Here is a 23,319-nt window from a genome sequence, read left to right on the forward strand (position 1 = left end):
CTAACCTCTCATCACTTGGCTAAAGCCAACTCCTTCAACTCAATATTACTGCCACATCAGTTGAGGAGTATTGTCATGGCTTTGGTCAGTATATGTATGTATACAGTTGTATGTGTGTGCAAAATTTTTAATATTCTGTCACAATGTAAGCATAATGGTGCCAACATAGATATTCCTTGTTAATAAAACCAGTTGTTCTGTGCTTTTGAATACCTGTGGAGTATTAAAAATAAAAGAACAAAAATCCCATACCCGAAAAAAAAAAAAACACAGGTAAATGACAGGAAAGGCATCCTGCAGTAAAATCTTGCCCCAAAATCAATTCCCTATCTAAGTCAGAGAAATAGACGTTGAAATTGAAAGAATATACAAATGTAAGGGGGCTACATGGCTACCTTCTACATTGTGAGTAGCCATGTAACCCTTTCACAGCAAGTAACCTATTCTTCTCTAGCCCCTTCCCTCCTAGCATAAAGTCACCTCTCTTGAGGTCAATATTCTTGCAGTGGTATGAAAAAAGTACCCAGTACAGATTGTAAAGTGGTTGGTGTTAGGAAGGCATCATGAATAGTGAAAAACAGACATCAAACAAAAACAAAAGTGATTTTAAGAATTGATAAAATTATTTATTTAATCCCCTAAAAAAGCCAATACTAGGAAATAGATAAATGTTTGAGTGATTCTGTTAAATCAGTACTATTTAGACTGGTACATTTATCAACAAGTCGAAGTCTCTTGACTAATTCAGCAGGAATACGGGAGTCTGTGGTCTGTATATTCGTAGTTTCAGGAAAGACATAGAGAATTACATTGACTTCAACTTCAATATTGGTCTGGTATATACTCTGAAACTCAGTCTTGATTTGATTTAAAGCTTCTTTACGTATCAGCTCATTGAACAATAGTGTATTTATGACTAGGACACCTGAAAGAGAACATATCTAGAAATATAATTCTATTTTGCTTAAATTAACAGTTACAACAAAAGAAGAGAGTAATTAAAGTTAGGTTATACTGTGTGCTTAAGAAGCCTGCTTTTCAACCATGTAGTTTTGGGTCAAGTCCCATTGCACAGCACCTTGAGCAAAAGTCTTCTACTGTAGCACTGGCCTAACCAAAACTTTGTGAATGGAAAACTGAAAGCAGCTTAGTGTGTGTTTGTGTGCATGTTTCTGTGTAGCCTTGTTTTGGCATCATGATGGTTGTAAGTGAGCATCAACATCACACAAGTGATGTTGGTTTCCAGTTTTCTCTGAAAAACTTGTCTGGCCATGGGAAATATAACTGTGCTTGAAAACAGGAAGAGCATCTGGCCATGGAAAATTTGCCTCAATGAATTATGTTTGAACCCTTGCAGACATGGAGAAAAGTGAATGTTAAAATGGTAATGCAGTAAAGGAGTAGGTAGTAACTCTATAAGATGTACCCGGTGCAAGCTATGGACACATAAGAGGTGCAGCAATATCAAAGGCAGATTAACTACAAAGTTAATCTTTGTATGTGGCAGATGTTCAGGGGCAATAAACACTGTAAACAAACAGGAAACAACTTCTATCTCATTCCAGGGAGAAAAACTAGAGGTAGTTGATAGCTTCCGCTATCTGGGTGACCAAGTTAGTAGTGGGGGTGGGTGCGCTGAAAGTGTAACTGCTAGAATAAGAATAGCCTGGGCCAAGTTTAGAGAGCTCTTACGTCTGCTGGCGACAAAGGGACTCTCACTCAGGGTAAAAAGCAGACTGTATGACGCATGTGTACGAACAGCCATGCTACATGGCAGTGAAACATGGGCTGTGACTGCTGAGGACATGCGTAAGCTCGCAAGGAATGAAGCCAGTATGCTCCACTGGATGTGTAAGTATCTTGAGAGAAAAGCTGAACATAAGAAGCATCAGTAGTGGTGTGCAAGAGAGACGATTGCGCTGGTTTGGACATGTGGTGAGAATGAATGAGGATAGCTTCGTGAAAAAGTGCCACTCCCTAACAGTTGAGGGAACCCGTGGAAGAGGTAGGCCCAGGAAGACCTGGGCTGAGGTGGTGAGGCAAGACCTTCGAACATTGGGCCTCACCGAGGCGATGACTACTGACCGAAACCTTTGGAAATGTGCTGTGCGTGAGAAGACCCGGCAAGCCAAGTGAGATCGTTGCCAGTTCCCCTGGACTGGCTCTTGTGCGGGTGGCACATAAGATGTACCATCCTGAGCGTGACCGTTGCCAGTACCGCCTGACTGGCCTTGTAGGGTTTTCGAGCGAGATCGTTGCCAGTGCCCCTGGACTGGCTCTTGTGCGGGTGGCACATAAAAGACACCATTTCGAGCGTGGCCGTTTTCGTGCGGGTGACACGTAAAAGCACCCACTACACTCTCTGAGTGGTTGGCGTTAGGAAGGGCATCCAGCTGTAGAAACTCTGCCAAATTAGATTGGAGCCTGGTGTAGCCATCCGGTTGCACCAGTCCTCAGTCAAATCGTCCAACCCATGCTAGCATGGAAAGCGGACGTTAAACGATGATGATGATGATGATGATGATATTATGTGTATATGTGTATGTATATCTATATATATAGTGGAGGCGCAATGGCCCAGTGGTTAGGGCAGCAGACTCGCGGTTTTGATTCCCAGACCGGGCGTTGTGAGTGTTTATTGAGCGGAAAAACCTAAAGCTCCACGAGGCTCCGGCAGGGGATGGTGGCAAACCCTGCTGTGCTCTTTCACCACAACTTTCTCTCACTCTTACTTCCTGTTTCTGTTGTGCCTGTATTTCAAAAGGTCAGCCTTGTCACACTGAATATCCCCGAGAACTACATTAAGGATATGTGTGTCTGTGGAGTGCTCAGCCACTTGCACGTTAATTTCACGAGCAGGCTGTTCCGTTGATCGGATCAACTGGAACCCTCGACGTCGTAAGCGACAGAGTGCCAACAACATGTATGTATGTTTATATGTATGTATGTGTGGAGGCGCAATGGCCCAGTGGTTAGGGCAGCGTACTCGCGATCATAGGATTGCGGTTTCGATTCCCAGACCGGGCGTTGTGAGTGTTTATTGAGCGGAAACACCTAAAAGCTCCACGAGGCTCTGGCAGGGGATGGTGGCGAACCCTGCTGTACTCTTCCACCACAACTTTCTCTTACTCTTACTTCCTGTTTCTGTTGTGCTTGTATTTCAAAGGGTCAGCCTTGTCACACTGTGTCACACTGAATATCCCCAAGAACTACATTAAGGATACACGTGTCTGTGGAGTGCTCAGCCATTTGCACATTAATTTCACGAGCAGGCTGTTCCGTTGATCGGATCAACTGGAACCCTCGACGTCATAATCGACGGAGTGCCAACAATCTATCTATAATTGTGTGTGTGTATGTATGAAGAAGAAAAGCTGTAAAAATGAAATAGAATAGAAGGTTGATTACAAAGTTACAAAAGCTGTCTTCAGGTTACCTTTTGGTGAAAGAAGCTGTTTCATGTGTTTCAAGTTGTCACTTTCAAGGAATGGTCTTGGAGGACACATCTGAGTAGGTGAATCCTCATTGGGATTCACGTCCAAAACAATCATATTATATGGAATAATTTCATCTGTAAAACGAAGTGCTTAATTTGATAAATACTAAATTCAAAATACAATTTCAGAAAGTAGTGAACTAAATTTCAGGCAGTACTGAATTAATTTTTAGGGTGCACAAACCTCAATTTCTGAGAAGCTCTTTTCTTCATACTGCAACCTTTCACCACCCAGCACAAAACTGCCCCTCTCTCTACTGTAGCCAAATACAATCAAAAGGAATCTTGGACAGGATGTATAATAACCCCAATAGTGCCACAAAAAAAGAGCACTTTGTAAAGTAGCTGGCATTAAGGAGCCATAAAAACAGTGCCAAAGTAGACACAATTCTCAGGTACCTTGTCAAACTTTCATCATGGAAGACAGGTGTTAGAATGTTAGAAGATGAGAATGGTGATGGAGCACTGCTCTAAATTTCAAGGAGATCAGAACTAAATAGGCAAACATAATTAGTTTATATTGACTCGAGAGTAAAGTATTTCAGAAACAAAACTAGCAGGTGATGTTCACATCAACCAGTAAAGAATGGATTATGAAAACCATTGAAGTTTTTGAAGGCTTTAATTAAGGAGTAGCAGAAGAGAGTAAAACATCTGAAACTGATGAAAATTAATGCAGCTGTTCAGTTAGAACATCTATGACACACATTTTCAGGAAAAAATGTAGGTGAGAAGAGAATTCCAGAGGGTGGAAGATCCAGGGAGAAAGGACTGGGTGTGATGACTAAATATCTAGTGCATTGGTGTCAGACTTCAATGATTCTGTTGTGAATTAGGTCTTTCGTTATGAATATGCTCACTACACTTATATTTAAGAAATCAGCTCTGTACTTTTGTTATAAATTTCATCACTATATCTCTCAAATAAGAAGATAAGGAAGAGGAACTATTATAAGAAGAAAAGATTTGAAATATTTAAAAGAAAAGACAACAATATAGATGTTTTACCCAGAAAACATGTCAAGTATAATGATGAAACAATATATGATCACAAACATTCATACAAGTACAGAGACACACAAACAGAGAGGTACACATGCAGACACAAGCATACACACACACACACACAACAGGAAATAGAGGTACAAGTCTGCTTCATCCTTTTGTTACCATACTCCTATAGAAAGAAACTGCTTTTGCGTCAATAGATATTGTAAATAATGAAGAATTTAATAAAATAACTTTATTATTATCAAACTGGTGTTTGGAACATAACATGAAATTTTGATGGAAGATTAATTAATTGAATTAAGATCACTTTGTATCACTGAACAGCGGACGGTCTAAGGCAGATTGGTATCAAAAGGGTTGACTGAGATAAAGAGTAACGTTAAATATGACAGTTCCCCATTTGGCAAGACATAGACTGGATCCACTGATGAAAACAAATACTAACTGGCCATCAAATATCCAATGGCAACTTTCAGATGCAACACATACAAACAAAAATATAACAAAGTAAAAGACTGACCTTGTTCAGCCTTTTGCTTCATGAAGTCCAGCCCATCTGCCACATAAGCCTTCATACGGGAATCTTCTTTGAAATCAAACCATTTAGTTGCTACTTTAACCATTTCTGGGTCAATTTCAACAACATCAATAGTAGCCTTAAAACAATATAGAAAATGAATGAATTAATATATGTATAACACACACACACACATAATAGAATAAAGGTGTAGGCAGGCAAACAATTGGTATCAGGTCAAATTATGATATATCTTAAAACATTGACACAACTTGAAGGCAGAAATGAAAGTAACAAGAGGTCACTAAAAGATCAGTTGAAGAACATTCATAATGGCTGATAAATGCTGATATTCTCCCAAAACAGTTATAAGCCCATATTATTGATATCAGATAGTAGGTAAAGCTGGTCATTGTGTAGAATAGATTGCCACTAAAATGCTGCCTGCTTGCAGGAAATTGCATCAACTGTAGATGTATTCCAGAAACAGCTGTAAGGGACTACCTGCACATCTACCTCCTCCTCATCCAGCTTTAGATTCCACCTACAATGACCAGCTTTCCCTGCTATTTAAGATCAACAATATGGACTTATCTTATAACTATTTCAGGAGAATACCAGCATATATCACAACCATTACTTACTTACTTGTTTCAGCCATTTGACTGTGGCCATGCTGGAGCACCACCTTCAGTCGAGCAAATCGACCCCAGGACTTATTCTTTGTAAGCCTAGTACTTATTCTATTGGTCTCTTTTGCCGAACTGCTAAGTTATGGGGACGTAAACACACCAGCATCGGTTGTCAAGCGATGTTGGGGGGACAAACACAGACACACACATATATACATATCTACGACAGGCTTCTTTCAGTTTCCATCTACCAAATCCACTCACAAGGCTTTGGTCAGCCTGAGGCTATAGTAGAAGACACTTGCCTAAGGTGCCACGCAGTGGGACTGAACCCGGAACAATGTGGTTGGTAAGTAAGCTACTTACCACACAGCCACTCCTATGAACGTTTCTCAGCAGATCTTTTATTGACTTCTTGTGATCTTGCAACATTCATTTCTATCCTAAAATTTTGTCTATGTTTAAATAAATGAATGTCAGTCTGACCTGGTATCAGTTGTTTGACTGCTTATATCTGTTTATATCTATAAACCTATGTCATCAGATGTGATATTACCTGAATTTTATACATGTATAAGTGTTGACATCACACACACACACATTCTTTAACACCTGTCTCTGTACCTTTAATCTCTTAAATGGCATAAAGCCATCCTACCTCAGTTGAGGGGTTTTTGTCTTGCAAGGTACTTGGTGATCCAGTTGGTGATGGTGCTGCGAAAAAGCACTTGTGCTGGTACCATGTAAAAAGCACTGGTGCTGGTGCCATATAAAAAGCACTGGTGCTGATGTTACTTAAAAAGCACCGAGTACACTCTAGAAAGTGGTTGATGTTAGAAAGGGCATCCAGCTGTAGAAACCATGCCAAAGCAGACAGTGAAGCCTGGTATTGCTCCTGGCCCTGCTAACTCCTGTCAAACTGTCCAACCCATGCCAGCATGGAAAATGGATGTTAAATGATGATGCCATCTGTAATTGAAAAATTTCTATGTAGATTCTTGACCTAGAAATAGCAGCCAAATTTTTATCAAATCACATTAATCAAAGCTTAAGCTAAATATTTAGTCATCTTGAAAATGGTGGAATTTAGGGAGGAACATGCTATAAGTTTGTAAGTAAGCAGTTGAACACCATAAAACTATATAAAAAATACCAGCCATCAACAATAGACAGTTCTCTCTTCAGCTAAGTCCAATATGTGATCCTAAAGGGTTTGGTTGTTGCCCATACATAGTCATAAATTCAGTCTTTCAGGAAGCCATTGAAGTCTATCCCTGAGAGCAAGGCACACAACTCTGCTAAGTTCATTTTTTTTCCCTGTCTGACAACTAAGTCTACCCAGCTTTATTTATTTGAAGGGACATTCATTTTTATGGAAAGCATCTTGATCATGATAGAATTAAAAAGAAAACAACATCCTAAAGACAAAAGCAAAATTCCCTTCTCCATGTATTTATACATACACATAGATACAGGCATGGCAGTGAGGTAAGAAATTTGCTTCCCAATCACGTCTGTGGGTTCAGTCCCACTGTTTGCCACTATGAGCAAGTATCTTCTACTATAGCTTGGGCTGACCAAAGCATTGAGTGGACTTGGTAGATAGAAACTAAAAGAAGCCTACAGTATATCATCATCATCGTTTAATGTACTCCTTCCATGCTGGCATGGGTTGGACGGTTTGACAGGAGCTGGCCAGGCAGAAGCTTGCACCATACTTCTGTGTCTGTTTTGGCAAGGTTTTTAATGGCTGGATGACCTTTCTAGCACCAACCACTCTGCAGAGTGGGCTGAGTGCTTTTATGTGGCACCAGCACAAGTGAAGTTAGTTTGACATGTTTTTTACAGCTAGATGCCCTTCCAAATGCCAACCACTTTACAGTGTGGACTGGCTTGCTTTGATACTGTGTATTATTTCCAATCTTCTATGAAAACATGACTGGTTATGAGGAAATTTTAACTTACTTGGAAACAGATAAAGGTTGGAAATAGGAAGAGCATCCTGCTGTGGAAAATCTGTCTCAACAAATTTCTCCTGATCATGTAAGCATGGAAAAGTGAATATTAAAACGATGATGATGATAAACAAACCATATCTATCACTTGTAAGCAAGTATGACTATTAGCATGTTCCATGCTTTCACTAACTGCTTTAAGTATCTATTTAGTTGTGAGCAGATACAGGTACCCCTCACCCCTCTAGGCTCCCTCAGCCATGACCCAGAGGAATAATGAGATTTGTGATAGCTGAAGGGAGAAAGAAGGCTGCACTAGCAGTCAGGTGGAACTCATTTTCAGCTGAGTGTCATCATCTGACACAAAAACACTTCCACTAATGCCCCCTCCCCTCTCAGAATTCCTTATCTTGTAAGTTACTTGGCGAACCTGCCAGTGATGGAGCCACGTAAAAAGCATCCAGTCCACAATGTGAAGTGGTTGGTATTTGGAAGGGCATCCAGCTGTAAAAACCATGTCAAAACAGACACTTAGAAGGGCAGCCAACCATAAAAACCATGCCAAGACAGATACAGTAGCCTGGTGTAGTTTTCAACCTGGCTGGCTTCTGTCAAACTGTCCAACCCATGCCAGTATGGAAGACGGATGTTAAATGATGATGGTAAACAAGAGTAACATGACATGAAGTGCCTTGCTTAAGATTAGTGTGCTGCCCAGTCGAAGAATCAAGCCCATGATCTTATGATCGTGAGATCAAAACCCTAAAGCAGTGGTTCCCAAACTTTTTAGAGATGCGACCCACTATTTATGACACCAGTTTATGGCGACCCACTTAACTCTACTGGGTAAAAACATTAATGAAAGAAAGAAATTTATTTCAGATTACATTTTCATTGAGGCCTGTGAGAAGGCCTCATTTATATTAAATGTGAAACAAAACGTTTTATAACTGTTTCAACGTCTCCATACCCTATGGCAGGTATTAATTCTAATACAAAACCTCGAAGCAGTAACTGTTATTGGCTCAATCAGTGTTGTACTGCGCCTAGTTAAAGTTCTCTATAAATAGGTAAAAACAGACTTTTCCTTTTTACGATTACGTACGAATAAATAACTTGAAAAAATGACCACCTCTGATTTGTTAAGTTCGTGAAAAGAGCCTACTGTTTGATAAAACAACCAGTCTGGTCTTGAACTACCTCGATAGACAGCAGTCAATCAAAGCTAATGCGTAATTTTATAACTTTTTGCGACCCACTAGGATTCCGTTCGTGACCCATCAGTGGGTTGCGACTCATAGTTTGGGAACCACTGCCATAAAGGCTTTGTGCATTAATATATATGTAACTATGAAACAGAGGATACCTTTTCAAAAACGTGATGGATGTAACTGGCCAACACTCCGCCTCCAAGTCCAATCATCAATACCCGAAATCCAGAATCTGTTCAAGAAGAAATAAATTCAATGAAACTAAGAGCTGTTTGTTTTTATTTGCATATCAATTTGAAACTAAATGTGTGTGTGTGTGTGTGTATGTGTGTGCATGTATGTAAGTATATATATATATATATATATCTTTTGCTTGCTTCAGTCATTAGATTGTGGCCATGCTGGAGCACTGCTCTGAAGAATTTTTAGCCAAATGAGTTGACCCCAGTGCTTATAATTTTTTAACCAGGTATGCTATCAACCTCTTTTCCCAAACTGATAAGTTACAGGGATGTAAATACACAAATACTGGTTGTCAAGCAGTGGAGGGGGACAAACACAGACACAAAGACACTCCCAACAGATATATTATATATATATAAATATATAATGACAGGCTTCTTTCAGTTTCTATCATATATAAGTTATGAAGAAAACACATGTCTGAACATGTTTTATAAACAGTCGCTAAAATTTGTAAAATAAAATAAGTGTGTATGATAAAAGGTAAGATAAAATGATATTTCAAGAACACTTCAAAAGAAAAAAAATAATTTAGATTGAGGCTCCAGCATGGCCGCAGTCAAATGACTGAAACGAGTAAAAGAATAAAAAGGGGTCTTCAACTTTTGTCCTACAAAAAATTATTCTTTCATTGAAAAAATAGCCATGTACTCCACCATATATTTCATCAAAGGGCTCAACCCCTCCAAGCAATTTACTATTTCTTACTTTATTTATTAATTCATACTAAAATATAAGGATAAAATCACGTTAATGATTTTTATCAGGTAGTCAATATGCAATAAAAATTTATAGGTAATCTATACATTAAATTAATAATTATATATATATATATATATGTATATAATTATATCAAGGGAGCAAGGGCGAAAAAAAAAAAATGACCTGTCTCCAACATGCTTGGATGCAGAGGTATTCAGTATCTGAATGCCTTGGCAGGCATTCAGCATCTGAATGCAGAGGCATTCAAGCATGTTGAAGATAGGTTGTCTTTTTTTTCGCCCTTGCTCCCTTAATATAATTATATACACATATATATAGTGGAGGCGCAATGGCCCAGCGGTTAGGGAAGCAGACTCGCGGTCATAGGGTCACGGTTTCGATTCCCAGACCGGGCGTTGTGAGTGTTTATTGAGCGAAAATACCTAAAACTCCACGAGGCTCCGGCAGGGGATGGTGGCGAACCCTGCTGTACTCTTTCACCACAACTTTCTCTCACTCTTACTTCCTGTTTCTGTTGCGCTTGTAATTCAAAGGGTCAGCCTTGTCACACTGTGTCATGCTGAATATCCCTGAGAACTACGTTAAGGGTACATGTGTCTGTGGAGTGCTCAGCCACTTGCACGTTAATTTCAAGAGCAGGCTGTTCCGTTGATCGGATTGACTGGGAACCCTCGACATCGTAAGCGACGGAGTGCCAACGAACGAACATATATATCATTCTTAATTTAATGTATTTCTTACTTTATATAACAAGAACCCTAACAAGTGATGTCAGATTTTGCCTCTCCACACAACACACAAAACTTATCTTACAGTGGTCAACTGCACAAGGAATTTTAATACAATGCTAACATTTACTGTTTGAATTTACCAAATTAACAATTACACTTACAAATCAATTCATTGAAGTCTGGCAAGAGAACAACCCCAGCCACAGTACTAATATGGTGTTTAGAAGCAAGATAATCTTTGTCAATAACAAAATGGTATTTTCCCTTCTTAACTTTCTTCTTTTTTGTATCTGAAATAGAAAGAATGATTATAAGTATACATGTGTGTGAGCATATACAAGTATATGCAGGGGCCGGACAAATTAATGGAAACATCACTTTTTACTTAACTAGTTTTTCTTCAGGCAATATGACAAATTCAAAACTGTTCTAGTCTGTATATCTGTTCATATGCATTACGTATATAACTTTTACTTCATGATATAGTCTGCTGTTTTTCTTTTATTCCAGATATTTTAGCTGCAAAGTTAAAATACACAAGCTGTCTGATTCCCAATGAGGACAAATTGTCATAGTGCAGATGGCTGGAGCTTAATGTTTCAAAATGTACAGCCTCTAAAATCCTGTTGGCATATTCCAAAACCAAAATAAAACCAGCTCTGGCAAACATCATTCTAGATGGAAAGCAAAGCACAGAGAGAGGAACCACAAACTAGTGAAATGTACTGGGTCTAAAAACAATTAAACTATGGCAGCTAAAGTGAGGGCAGAGCTAAACCACCACCTTGCCAACTCTATCAAACAAAACCATTCACTGTGAACTCCATACAGTCGGATACTATGGAAGGGATGTAATTGCTAAACCTCCCTGTCTCTCATTAATACTGATAAGTAGAAAAAAGTAATCAAAGTCTCAATCAACCATGTTATCTCTGATGTGTCATCAGTCTCCCTTTTTCCCCACTTTGGGTGAGCAAATATCTGGAAACAGTCCAAGAAGCCCTTAACCTCTACATTGAAGCATGAAGGTGGCTCTATGATGATTTGAATAGTCGCATCATAGAATTCACTTGGCTCTTTAGTTGTTCTACATGGCAGAGTTAGCACCAAGGATTATCTGAGTATTTTGGCTGATTATGACCACTGTATGGTATAGACATTATTCTCTGATGTAAGCAAATCTTTGGGATGATAATGCACTGACTCACATGGTTTATGAAACTTTGAAGTCACTGTCAATATTATTCTTGTTAAAGAATAACACACTTGTACAATATGAAATAATGGAATAACCCTTTAGATTAATGTAAAATTGTTTTTATTATAACTGAACATAAAAGCAAGCATTTATGTGTGAGTGTGTGTATTAGTTAATGAACACAAAAAAGAAGACATATATGCATAAAGAGAGAGGGGAAAAGCCTTGATATCCCTCCCTCCCTCCATATATATATGATGAGCTTTCTTTCAGTTTACATCTTCCAGATCCACCCACTAAGTTTATAGTAGATGACACTTAACCAAGATTCCATATAGTAGGACTGAACCACCAGAAACCATATGATTAAGAAGCAAACGTCTTAACAACCGCACAACCTGTGCAAAGCATTTTATCCAACCCACTAATGATCCTGCCAATCTACCTCATTCACTGTGGTACTGCCAATGGTAACAACAGTGAATTATACCACAAACAATACATAGTTAGAGATAAGAGAACTTGGTTGATGAGAAGCTATATCTTGACCTTTGACACATGCATTACTAGTCATGAAATATAAATTAGTGAATTTCTGCTGCTTCTCTGGGCCTTCTAGAAAATCATTACCATAAAACTATTGTTAATAAATGTCTTATGAAATAACCAATGTTCACTCTAAAATAATTAACAATAACCAAGACCAACACTTTCTTATTTCTTTACTGCCCACAAGGGGCTACACACAAAGGGGACAAACAAGGACAGACAAATGGATTAAGTTGATTATATCAACCCCAGCGGGTAACTGGTACTTATTTAATCGACCCCAAAAGGATGAAAGGCAAAGTTGACCTTGGCGGAATTTGAACTCAGAACGTAGCGGCAGACGAAATACCGCTAAGCATTTTGTCCGGTGTGCTAACGTTTCTGCCAGCTCGCCGCCTTTCTGCTTCATCAAAACTGCTGTACATACCTGACTGTATAAGACGACATTCTGATTGGATGAGATTCTGTTTACCAAGGAAAAACAGTCGTCTGTAATACTTTTCATCTTCTGCTAAGAAATTTTCAATTCTGAAAGTGCCATTCCATTCACTTCTTCCTTTATCAACCACTTCCACATCCTTGCTGATACTATCATCAACAGACAGGTAAGGAATCTAGAATGAAATATTAATTGATGCATATAAGCAATATCAATATCATCATTTTAACATCCGCTTTTCCATGCTTGCAAAGGTTAATTGAAATTTGTTGAGGCAGACTTTCTATGGCCAGATGCCCTTCCAGTCACTAACACACACCTGTTTCCAAATAAAATAATAATTTCCCATGACCAGGCATGCTGTCACAGAAGAAATGAAATGATACTGTTTGTATGATAGTGATGCTCATTTACAGCTATCCCATGTTGTCAAGACAAGAAAACATAAATATGCACTCATACACAACATTATTATCATCAGCATCTTTTAACGTCTGTTTTCTATGCTGGCAAACTGGAGAGCTGCACCAGGTTCCAGTTTGATTTGGCTTGGTTTCTACGGTTGGATGCTCTTCTTCAAACCAACCACTTTACAACGTATGCTGGGTGCTTTCAAAATGGCACTGACTTAAGCACTTTTATGTGGTGTTAGCATGAGTGCTTTTTACATGGCCCTGGCACAGGACAATCCTCTTCACCAGGGGATGTGATCTTAACACACACATGATGAACCTCTTTTTGTTTCTGTTAGCCAAATCCACTCACGTGACTTTAATCGGCTGAGAAGACACTTGCACAATGTGCCACTGAGAAGGACTGAACCCATTTCAATGTTGTTTGAAAGTAAGCTTTACCACATAGCCATGTCGGTGTAGGTGTACACACACACATGCATGTGTGTTTGTCCTTATGCGTTTTTGCATTGACACATCTGTGTCAGTGGTGAGGTTTGTTTATGCCCCATATTAACAAAATACCCTGCTCGGTTGTTTCATGTGTGAAGATGACTGGAATAAATAATATTACTTGAAAATAAGAAAAGGTTGGCAGCAGGAAGGGCATCCAACTATAGAACACCACCCCAAGAAATCTCATCCAACTTATGTAAAAATAAAGACAATTGATGATGATGATGTCACAGGTGGAACAGCTCTGATTCTAAGTCAGCTTGATTAGATCTGACCTGAGGCTAAACAAATAAATAAATACATACCTTGGTGCCAAACACAAACTTCGGTGGAGTCAGCTGTAACATATAAGGGCTGAGTTCTTCTTGGATAGCTTCAATATCTCCATATTCATGTTCTCTCTGCAGTGTTACAATTATCAAACGTTGAACATTAGCGTCTTTCTGCAGTTGTCGACGTCCAGCATTCGTGGCAAACAACCATTCCGTTTCCCTGGTGAGTTAAAGAATGGTAGATGGCAGCAGAATAAAGAGTAAGAGCTGAATATCAGAGTTAACATAAACAATTTATTGTAATATAGGTACATGGCCAAAAATCTGAGAAGGGGAGACGTTAGTTGATTACATCAACAAAAGTACTTGACAGGCACTTTATTTTAGCAGCCCTGCAAAGATGAAAAGCAAAATTGACCTCAGTGGGATTTGAACTTAGAACATAAAGAGCCAGAACAAATACTGTAAGGCGTTTTACTTGATATTTTAATAATTCTGCTAATTCATTGCCACAGAGTAAATATGCACTTTAAAGATGGGTTTAATAATTTGGAAGATGATGATGATGATGATAAATCTTACAAATTATTAAAGTCATATGTTTAAAGTACATATATAAAATGTATATATATGAGGGGTGTATGAAAAGTTTTGAGCCTTCAAGTCCTGTACTTTCATCAGAAGTCATGCACCAGGTTTTGTTTTTTTGAGGCTTAAGACTTTTCATACCTCCTGTATATATATATATATATATATATATATATATATATATATATTAAAGATAAACAAAAGTGAAAATGCCACTTTTTAAAAAGTTTGGGTGTTTTAATTAATTTACATTACAGTAGTAATTTACTATCACAGCGAGTTGAACTTACCATGCCTCCAGAACGAAAGGACTACGTGTGCATGCAAGAAATAACAGTAAACTATGAATGTTATTCTTAATTTTAATTTCAATTTTATTTTATTAATAGCCCTCTTCTCTTCTCACATATTTTATACTTATTTTTGATAAGGTTTTTTTCAAAAAAACTGAAACAAGTAATGTAAATTAATTAAAACACCCAATTTTTTAAAAAGTGGCATTTTTATTTTTGTTTATCTTTAATATCTACTTACTCGTGTGGTACATTTACAAATCTTTTCAAATATATATATATATATATATATATATTGAATAAACACGTGTACCGAGATGCAATTCAAAAAGCCCGCTTCTTACATAGATATATAAGTGTGAACAATTTTATGTACTATACAGGATACATGTGTTCGTCTGGTATGTTGATTTTTGTTCATTTTTATGTCTTGATTATGCTTGCACTGATGATTAAAAAAGTGCATTTTGTACACTAATTATGAAATCATATGATCTGCAGCTGAATCTGTTTTTAAAAGGCTCACTTCGAGAGTTGCATTCCCTCGCGTTCAGTACAATGTGTTTATTATGGTAGTTTTGATTTTAAGAGTTCCTCTTAGCGTGAGGCATTTATGTATAGTAATGCCCTTAATATAAATAAATATATTTAAAGAGAATAATTAATAATTTTTCCTTTATGAGGTTTTTCACGCTTACTTGATAAATTCTTATAAAAATTTTATCCTACTTTTAAATTGTGTATATATATATATATATATATATATATATATATATATATATATATATACATACTTACATATAAGAGATATCATTGTCTGTTTTTCATGCTAGCATGGGTTAGGCGAATACATTACTGAAGCATTGTTTTATAGCTAGATGCTCTTCCTGTTGCTAACCCTTACATATTTTTCAAAGAAGAGTTCTCTTGATACAGGGCTGTAGAAGAAAACACTCAACCAAGGCAATCTGTCTGTCTGTGTGTGTATTGACAACTTGACTGATACCTACACAACAGGCTTCTTTCAGCTCCCATCCAACAAATCAATTTACAAGGCTTTAGTTGGCCTGAGGTTATAGCAGAAGTCACTTGCTGTACAGTGAGACTGAACTTAATGATCACAAAAGCTTAGTTGTGTAGATTTTACTGGATTCAGATGAAACTAGGTGATCAGATAAAGAAAAGAGGTTTACTTACCTTTTTAATGGGACAATAAACACAGCATATTTTGTCTGATAAGATTTCAGAGAATCGAGAACATAGAGGATGTATCGAGAAGATTCTATATTCTCAGAATATAATTCTAGAACAACTTGTTCATCTGCTAAAGTACTGGAATAAATGATAAAGAAAAAAATGTCAGCCAGGAGGTGTGTGTGTGTGTGTGTGTGTGTGAGTATGTGTGTGAGTATGTGTGAGTTTATGTAAGTGTATGTTCGTGTGTATGTATCTGTAAACATGAATATTTGTATGTACAAGTCAGTGAGTGTACGTGTGAATGAGTATGTGAATATGTATATATTTTGTATTTTGTGGTTGGGTATATTGTGAGTTTATTGTGTCTGTACATGTGAGTGCATGTATGTTTTTGCATTTGTACATGTATATGGGTGTGTGTAAGCATGTGGCTATACATGTATGTGACTGTGTGTAAAACTAAATGTGTGAGAGTGTGTACATCTGTGCCTATATGTAATGTGTGCATACATACAAGTACATCTGTATGTATGTACATCTATGTATAAGTATTTGTAAGTTGGTGAGCCTGTACACATATATATATATATATATATATAAGTGTATATATTTGTATATCCGTAGATGCATGAGTAAATGTATGTACATTAGTGTGTCTGTACATGAAAAAGCAGCAGTATTACATAAGGGACAAATATAAAAGGCAGAAGAATGGTAATATATCTTTAAGATTGCTTCCCAACCACATAACTCTGGGTTCAGTCTCACAGCATGGCAACTTGGGCAAGTATCTTCTACTACAGACCCAGGCCAATCAGAGTCATGTAAGTGAATGTGGAACACAGAAACTGAATGAAGGGTACATGACTTAATGGTTAAGGTGTTGCACTCATGATTGTAAGATTGTGGTTTTGATACAAAGACTGGGTGCTGCATTGTGTTTTTGAGAAAAACACTTCATTTCAGTTTGCTCTGGGATCATTTTGTCATGTGACATGTCGTACACATGTACAGGTAATGTTAGTTTGACGGAGAGAGTGAGCTTATGTAGACACAAATGTTTTATCATTATTAACAAGTCATTAGTGCAATTGTTCAGCAAGAAATTGTAGATCCCTCATACTGTCATCTAGCGATGGGAGAGTTCATAATGAAGATGATATATATTTTCTTATTGCTATATAAATTAATGGTAAAATAACATTTTACATGCACCCATTTATTGCACTTGGTAATGTAATTGCCATGCAATGAAAAAACACTAGTGTAATAATAATTGGGTATTCTTCCAGCAGTATATTGGATAGATATTATCCCTTAGTGGGATACAGACATAAGGTAAAAATTAATAATTAATTGATAATTAGTAATTTTACCAAGTAGTTCGGTGTGTTAAAAACCATTATCGGTAAATATATAAGCACAATTTAAAATTTAGGGTTCAGCAAGTATTGCTTCACCACACATCGAAAATTAGAAATAGCAGCCAAAACTGCTATTTCTCTACTAAAATACGACTCCCAAAAACAGTAATACTCGCAAACTACAAAGGCTTTGTAGTTTGCAATACTTGCTGAACCCTAAATTTTAAATATATATATATATATACACACACACACACACATACATTATCACAAATGTTCGATGAATAGACACATGAAAATCTGACAAATAGTTCATGAAGATTTTTCTCAGCTTTAATAAATAATATATAAAGCAATATATAAAGCAATTAAGAGTATGAAGACCGGGAAAGCCCCCGGCCCATCAGGAATCACTGCAGAGATGCTCAAAATATCTGGCAGTGTTGGCTATAGCCTAGTCACCCGTATTACGAACCAGGTGATACACGAAGGAGTCATACCCAATGACTGGTGTAGCAGCATCATAGTCAACTGCTACAAAGGTAAAGGGGACGCTTTAGATACAAATAATTACAGAGGCATCAAGCTGTTAGATCAGGTTATGAAAGTTACAGAGAGGGTCATAGCCCAACTAATTAGGGAGCGAATCAATTTAGATGAGATGCAGTTTGGGTTCGTGCCAGGTAAAAGCACTACTGATGCCTTATTTCTAGTGAGACAGTTGCAGGAGAAATACCTAGCTAAGGATAAACCTCTGTACCTGGCTTTCGTTGACATGGAGAAAGCCTTTGACAGGGTCCCCCGATCCCTTATCTGGTGGTCAATGAGGAAACTTGGGATAGAAGAATGGTTAGTGAGAGCTGTGCGAGCCATGTACAGAGATGCTGCCAGTAAGGTGAGGGTTGGAAATGAGTACAGCAATGAATTCCGGGTAGAGGTAGGGGTCCACCAAGGTTCCGTACGCAGCCCCCTCTTATTTACCATAGTCCTCCAGGCAATCACAGAGGAGTTCAAGACAGGTTGCCCCTGGGAGCTCCTCTATGCTGATGACCTTGCCCTAATTGCGGAGTCACTATCAGAACTAGAGGAGAAGTTTCAGGTGTGGAAGCAAGGTCTAGAATTGAAGGGCCTTAGAGTCAACCTAGCTAAAACCAAAATCCTAATAAGTAGGAAGGTAGATAAAACACAAACCCCTTCAGGTAGATGGCCCTGCTCAGTATGTAGAAAAGGAGTAGGTAGTAACTCTATAAGATGTACCCGGTGCAAGCTATGGACACATAAGAGGTGCAGCAACATCAAAGGCAGGTTAACTAGCAAGTTAGTTTTTGTTTGTGGCAGATGTTCAGGTGCAATAAAGACTGCAAACAAACAGGAAACAACTTCTATCTCATTCCAGGGTGAAAAACTAGAGGTAGTCGATAGCTTCCGCTATCTGGGCGACCAAGTTAGTAGTGGGGGTGGGTGCGCTGAAAGTGTAGCTGCTAGAATAAGAATAGCCTGGGCAAAGTTTAGAGAGCTCTTACTCCTGCTGGCGACAAAGGGACTCTCACTCAGAGTAAAAGGCAGACTGTATGACGCATGCGTACGAACAACCATGCTACATGGCAGTGAAACATGGGCTGTAACTGCTGAGGACATACGTAAGCTCGCAAGGAATGAAACCAGTATGCTCCGTTGGATGTGTAATGTCAATGTGAATACCCGTCAGAGTGTAAGTATCTTGAGAGAAAAGCTGAACATTAGAAGCATCAGTTGTGGCGTGCAAGAGAGACGATTGCGCTGGTATGGACATGTGGTGAGAATGGATGAGGATAGCTGCGTGAAAAAGTGCCACACCCTAACAGTTGAGGGAACCCGTGGAAGAGGTAGGCCCAGGAAGACCTGGGCTGAGGTGGTGAGGCAAGACCTTCGTACATTGGGCCTCACCGAGGCGATGACTACGGACCGAGACCTTTGGAAATGTGCTGTGCGTGAGAAGACCCGGCAAGCCAAGTAAGATCGTTGCCAGTGCCCCTGGACTGGTTCTTGTGCGGGTGGCACATGAGATGCACCATTTTGAGCGTGGCCGTTGCCAGTACCGCCTGACTGGCTCCTGTAGGATTTTCGAGCAAGATCGTTGCCAGTGCCCCTGGACTGGCTTGTGCGGGTGGCACATAAAAGACACCATTTCGAGCGTGGCCGTTTTCGTGCAGGTGACACGTAAAAGCACCCACTACACTCTCTGAGTGGTTGGCGTTAGGAAGGGCATCCAGCTGTAGAAACTCTGCCAAATCAGACTGGAGCCTGGTGTTGCCATCCGGTTTCACCAGTCCTCAGTCAAATCGTCCAACCCATGCTAGCATGGAAAGCGGACGTTAAACGATGATGATGATGATGATATATATGTAGGTTTGTATTTCTTTGTCTTCACATGCAGTGATAGTTGTAAATGATTATCACCCATACAAGCAGTGCCATTTATTTCCAATATTTTACAAAAACATGTTTGGTCATGGGGGAATAGATAAGGGTTGGTGACAGAAAGGGCATCAGGCAGTAGAAAATATACTTCAATAAAACTCTGACCAATGCAAGTATGGGAAAGTGGGTGTTAAATGATGACGAAAATGACTTCTTCAAGCTTCCAGGGACAAACAATTTGTTGAGGTAGATTTTCTATAGCTGGATGACCACCCTGTTGCCAAAACTCACCTGTTTCCAAGCAAAGTAATACTTTACTACGGCTAGACATGTTTTTCATAGAAGAATGGAAACAATCAACTCTCCCAGTATGATGGTAATTCTCATTTACAACTATCATGTGATGTTACAACAAGGAGGTATGCAGACGCCCAAAACATACATAAATTTAATATACAAGATGGATTGAAAGTCAAGCGCTCAAACAGTTTTTATATATAATAAATGAATTTTAATCTTGGTGCATAACTTATGGGCCCCCTCTGTGTATACATACATGACAGGCTTCTTTCAGTTTAGATGTACCAAATCCATTCACAAGGATTTGGTTGGCCAGGGTCTATAGCAGATGACAGCTGCCCAAGGTGCTGAGCCGGATACTGTATGGTTGGGAAGCAAACTTTTTAACCACAGCCATGCTTTGGGAAAGAAAATAGGAACATAAAAGAACTCACTATTTATTCAAGTGTTGCTTCATCATTGCAAACTTCTGCATCTCATTAATTACAGCTATCACCTCTCCTGCAGTGTCGACACGCTGCACAGAGTCAACTTGGCGGACAATTTCAAAAATCTGTAAAGAAACAGTTGGAGAAGCAATGGATAAAAGGTAGAAGAGAAATGATGTGCGTGACAAAATACAGAAAATGAGAGAAAAAATAAGAATAATTTCTCAGCTCCTCCAGAATGATTTGAGCTGAAAAGCGAAAGCAAATATAACAATTATTAGCAGTATTTTGCCTGTCTTCATGCCCTTTGATCAAACTCCACCAAGGTCAATTTTGCCTTTCATCCTTTCAGGGTTGATAAATCAAGTACCAGTGAAACACGAGGTCAATGTAATTGACTAGTACCCCTCCCCACAAATTTCAGGCCTTGTGCCTTTAGTAGAAAAGATTATTATTATTGTTGTTGTATTTGGGGATGGTCATATTGCCAGTTTAGCCAATAAAAACACACGCACTGTATATTTGGTGTTAATTTGCTTCAGCATTATATTACATTAATCCTATTTCGGCCAGAGTTCTTTCGTCACACTTCTGTGACCTCATCAGTGGTTCTTTGCTTTCTTCTTTCTTAAGAAAGTGTGACGAAAGAACTCTGGCCGAAATAGGATTAATGTAATGTAATATAAAGCTGAAGCAAATTAACACCAAATATACAGTGCATGTGTTTTTATTGGCTAAACTGGCAATATGACCATCCCCAAATACAACAACATCTTCTTCAACGCATGATTTCACATTGCAAATCTTGCAAAACAAATATATAAATTATTATTATTATTTATGCTGAAAGTTCAAATCCTACCAAAATCAACTTTGATTTTTATATTTTTGGTGTTGATGGCACAAACTTCTCCCTTCAAAACTGCTGGTCTTGTACCAAGAGGAGAAAGCATCTTTATTAAGGCAGAGAAATGGTAAAATTATTAGCATGTAGGATAAAATGCTTAACAGTATTTCTTCGGGATCTTTAACATTCTGAAATCTGCTGTGTACAATTTTGCCTGTCATCTTTTTAATGGTCAAATAACTGATTAACCTGCTTCTCTTAAAATTGCTGGCTTTGTACCAAAAATTGAAACAATTGGTGGGGAGCTAGCAGAATTGTTAGCACGTCAAGTAACATGCTTAGCAACAATTTGTCCATCTTCACATTCTGAGTTTAAATTCTGCTGAAGTCAACTTTGTATTTCACCTTTTTGGGGTCAATAAGATAAGTACCAGTTGAATACTGGAGTGAATATAATTGACTTACCCAGCTACCATGAAATTGCTGGCCTTGTGCCAAAATTTGAGGTCATTATTACTATTATTATTATTACCTGTTTCATGCCAGGAATTTTCTTGAATTTCGTTATCACAACAGCAAACACTGGCATACAGAACGTATTTTTATGTAGTGGTTGTTCTTCAATTTCAATACGATGGAATCGGATTGGGAATTCCCTGCAAAAAAACATAAACAAAAGGAAATTACTCAAGCTGCTGCTACCACAACCACCATTATTATAATCATCCTCATCACTATCATTTCACAGCTATTTTTCCATGTCTGTACAGGTTAAGGTCTTCTCTAGCCAATTACCTTATTACTTGTTTCCCTCCTGTCATATCCTTCTTCAGATTCATCTCCTTAAAAGCAGTCTTCGTCATGTCTCTCTTGTTCCTCCTCTTGCTCAGGTACCTTCCACTTGAATTGCTTGATGCCTCTTTACTCAGTTGTAAACCTCTATACACAACGATATCAGTGCAATCATCTCTCTTCATTTCTCCATTCCCACTACATTTGATTCCTCTTTATATTCAGCTTATGTCTGCTCTGTCAATCACACACACTAACATTACACATCCAGTGGAGGATACTTGTCTATTTTCTGTCATGCCTTCACACATAATAGCAAAATGGAGGGGCATTCAAAGACCTAATTTTGTGACCAGACAACAACAAATGTCAGACACAAACATTCAATCTGTTCCTCACTCAGAGAGAGAGATGATTCCTTTTGCTACAAGCAGAAGAAATCTCCTTTATAATTCTCTATCAGACTGAAAAAATATCCAGGGCATAGCTGTAGTAGACCACATTCAATTATTCTACTTTTACAGCAGTGGTCATTGTTGACAGGGATTACTGAACAGGCTTGTATAGTCATGGTAACTGCTGACTGGAATTATTGACAGTTATAAGCAGTGGTAATTATTGACTGATGGGGAGGAGTAGTACATTCAATGATGGTAACATCATCATTTTATATGTATAAGTACAACAACAACAACAACGCCCTTATATAAGTATAAGCTATATGAAATATATACCAGTACTGATTTTAATAAATAATTCATGGGAGGTGGAGCAGGGCACATTATCTGTGCAGTTCCTTCCAAACTGGTGAGATTGATGTAGCCAGTGTCCAGCCTAAACATCTGCAGGAAAAATATTGATCAGGAACTTCCAAGAGAGTGAACTATACTAAAGGTCCCCAAGGTGTCTGGTGGTAGTGGTGTTAAAGTGGGGTGGTGTGTTAGCTTGATGAGCCATTATAAAGATTTGATGCAACATAAACACAAGTTGTAATACTTACATCTCTGAACTGAACTTCAATAGTTTCCGAAGGATGTGTTCTTGCAACAGAGTTATAATCAGGTAGCGAGCACCAAGACGCATCGTACGAGAGATCTGAGAAAGTGCTTTATCAACATTTTCTATAACTTCTTCACTTTCATTGACCAATAGAGCATCCAGTGTCCCTTTATCAATGACAACACTGAACTCTCCATCAGTAAAATCCATCTAAAGTAAAAAAGAT

General features: G+C 38.4%; 1 protein-coding gene across 2 annotated transcripts in view; it reads right to left on the reverse strand.

Annotated features, from left to right (window-relative positions):
* Positions 1-601: 601 nt before the first annotated feature.
* The window catches only part of LOC106867533 (eEF1A lysine and N-terminal methyltransferase), a 34,680-nt gene continuing 11,962 nt past the window's right edge, over positions 602-23,319 (reverse strand). For both annotated transcript variants that reach the window (XM_014912431.3, XM_014912430.3), the window contains exons 4-14: positions 23,095-23,303; positions 21,835-21,958; positions 20,462-20,580; positions 15,964-16,098; positions 13,919-14,105; positions 12,694-12,880; positions 10,681-10,809; positions 8,978-9,054; positions 5,028-5,163; positions 3,437-3,571; positions 602-925 (exon numbers count right to left, since the gene is read on the reverse strand). In XM_014912431.3, coding sequence (XP_014767917.1) covers positions 654-925; positions 3,437-3,571; positions 5,028-5,163; positions 8,978-9,054; positions 10,681-10,809; positions 12,694-12,880; positions 13,919-14,105; positions 15,964-16,098; positions 20,462-20,580; positions 21,835-21,958; positions 23,095-23,303 — 1,710 coding nt within the window. In that variant the 3' untranslated portion in view covers positions 602-653. The remainder of the gene's footprint in view (positions 926-3,436; positions 3,572-5,027; positions 5,164-8,977; positions 9,055-10,680; positions 10,810-12,693; positions 12,881-13,918; positions 14,106-15,963; positions 16,099-20,461; positions 20,581-21,834; positions 21,959-23,094; positions 23,304-23,319) is intronic.

The sequence above is a fragment of the Octopus bimaculoides genome, chromosome 5 (assembly GCF_046866305.1).
Source record: "Octopus bimaculoides isolate indiv1 chromosome 5, ASM4686630v1, whole genome shotgun sequence".
NCBI lineage: Eukaryota > Metazoa > Mollusca > Cephalopoda > Octopoda > Octopodidae > Octopus > Octopus bimaculoides.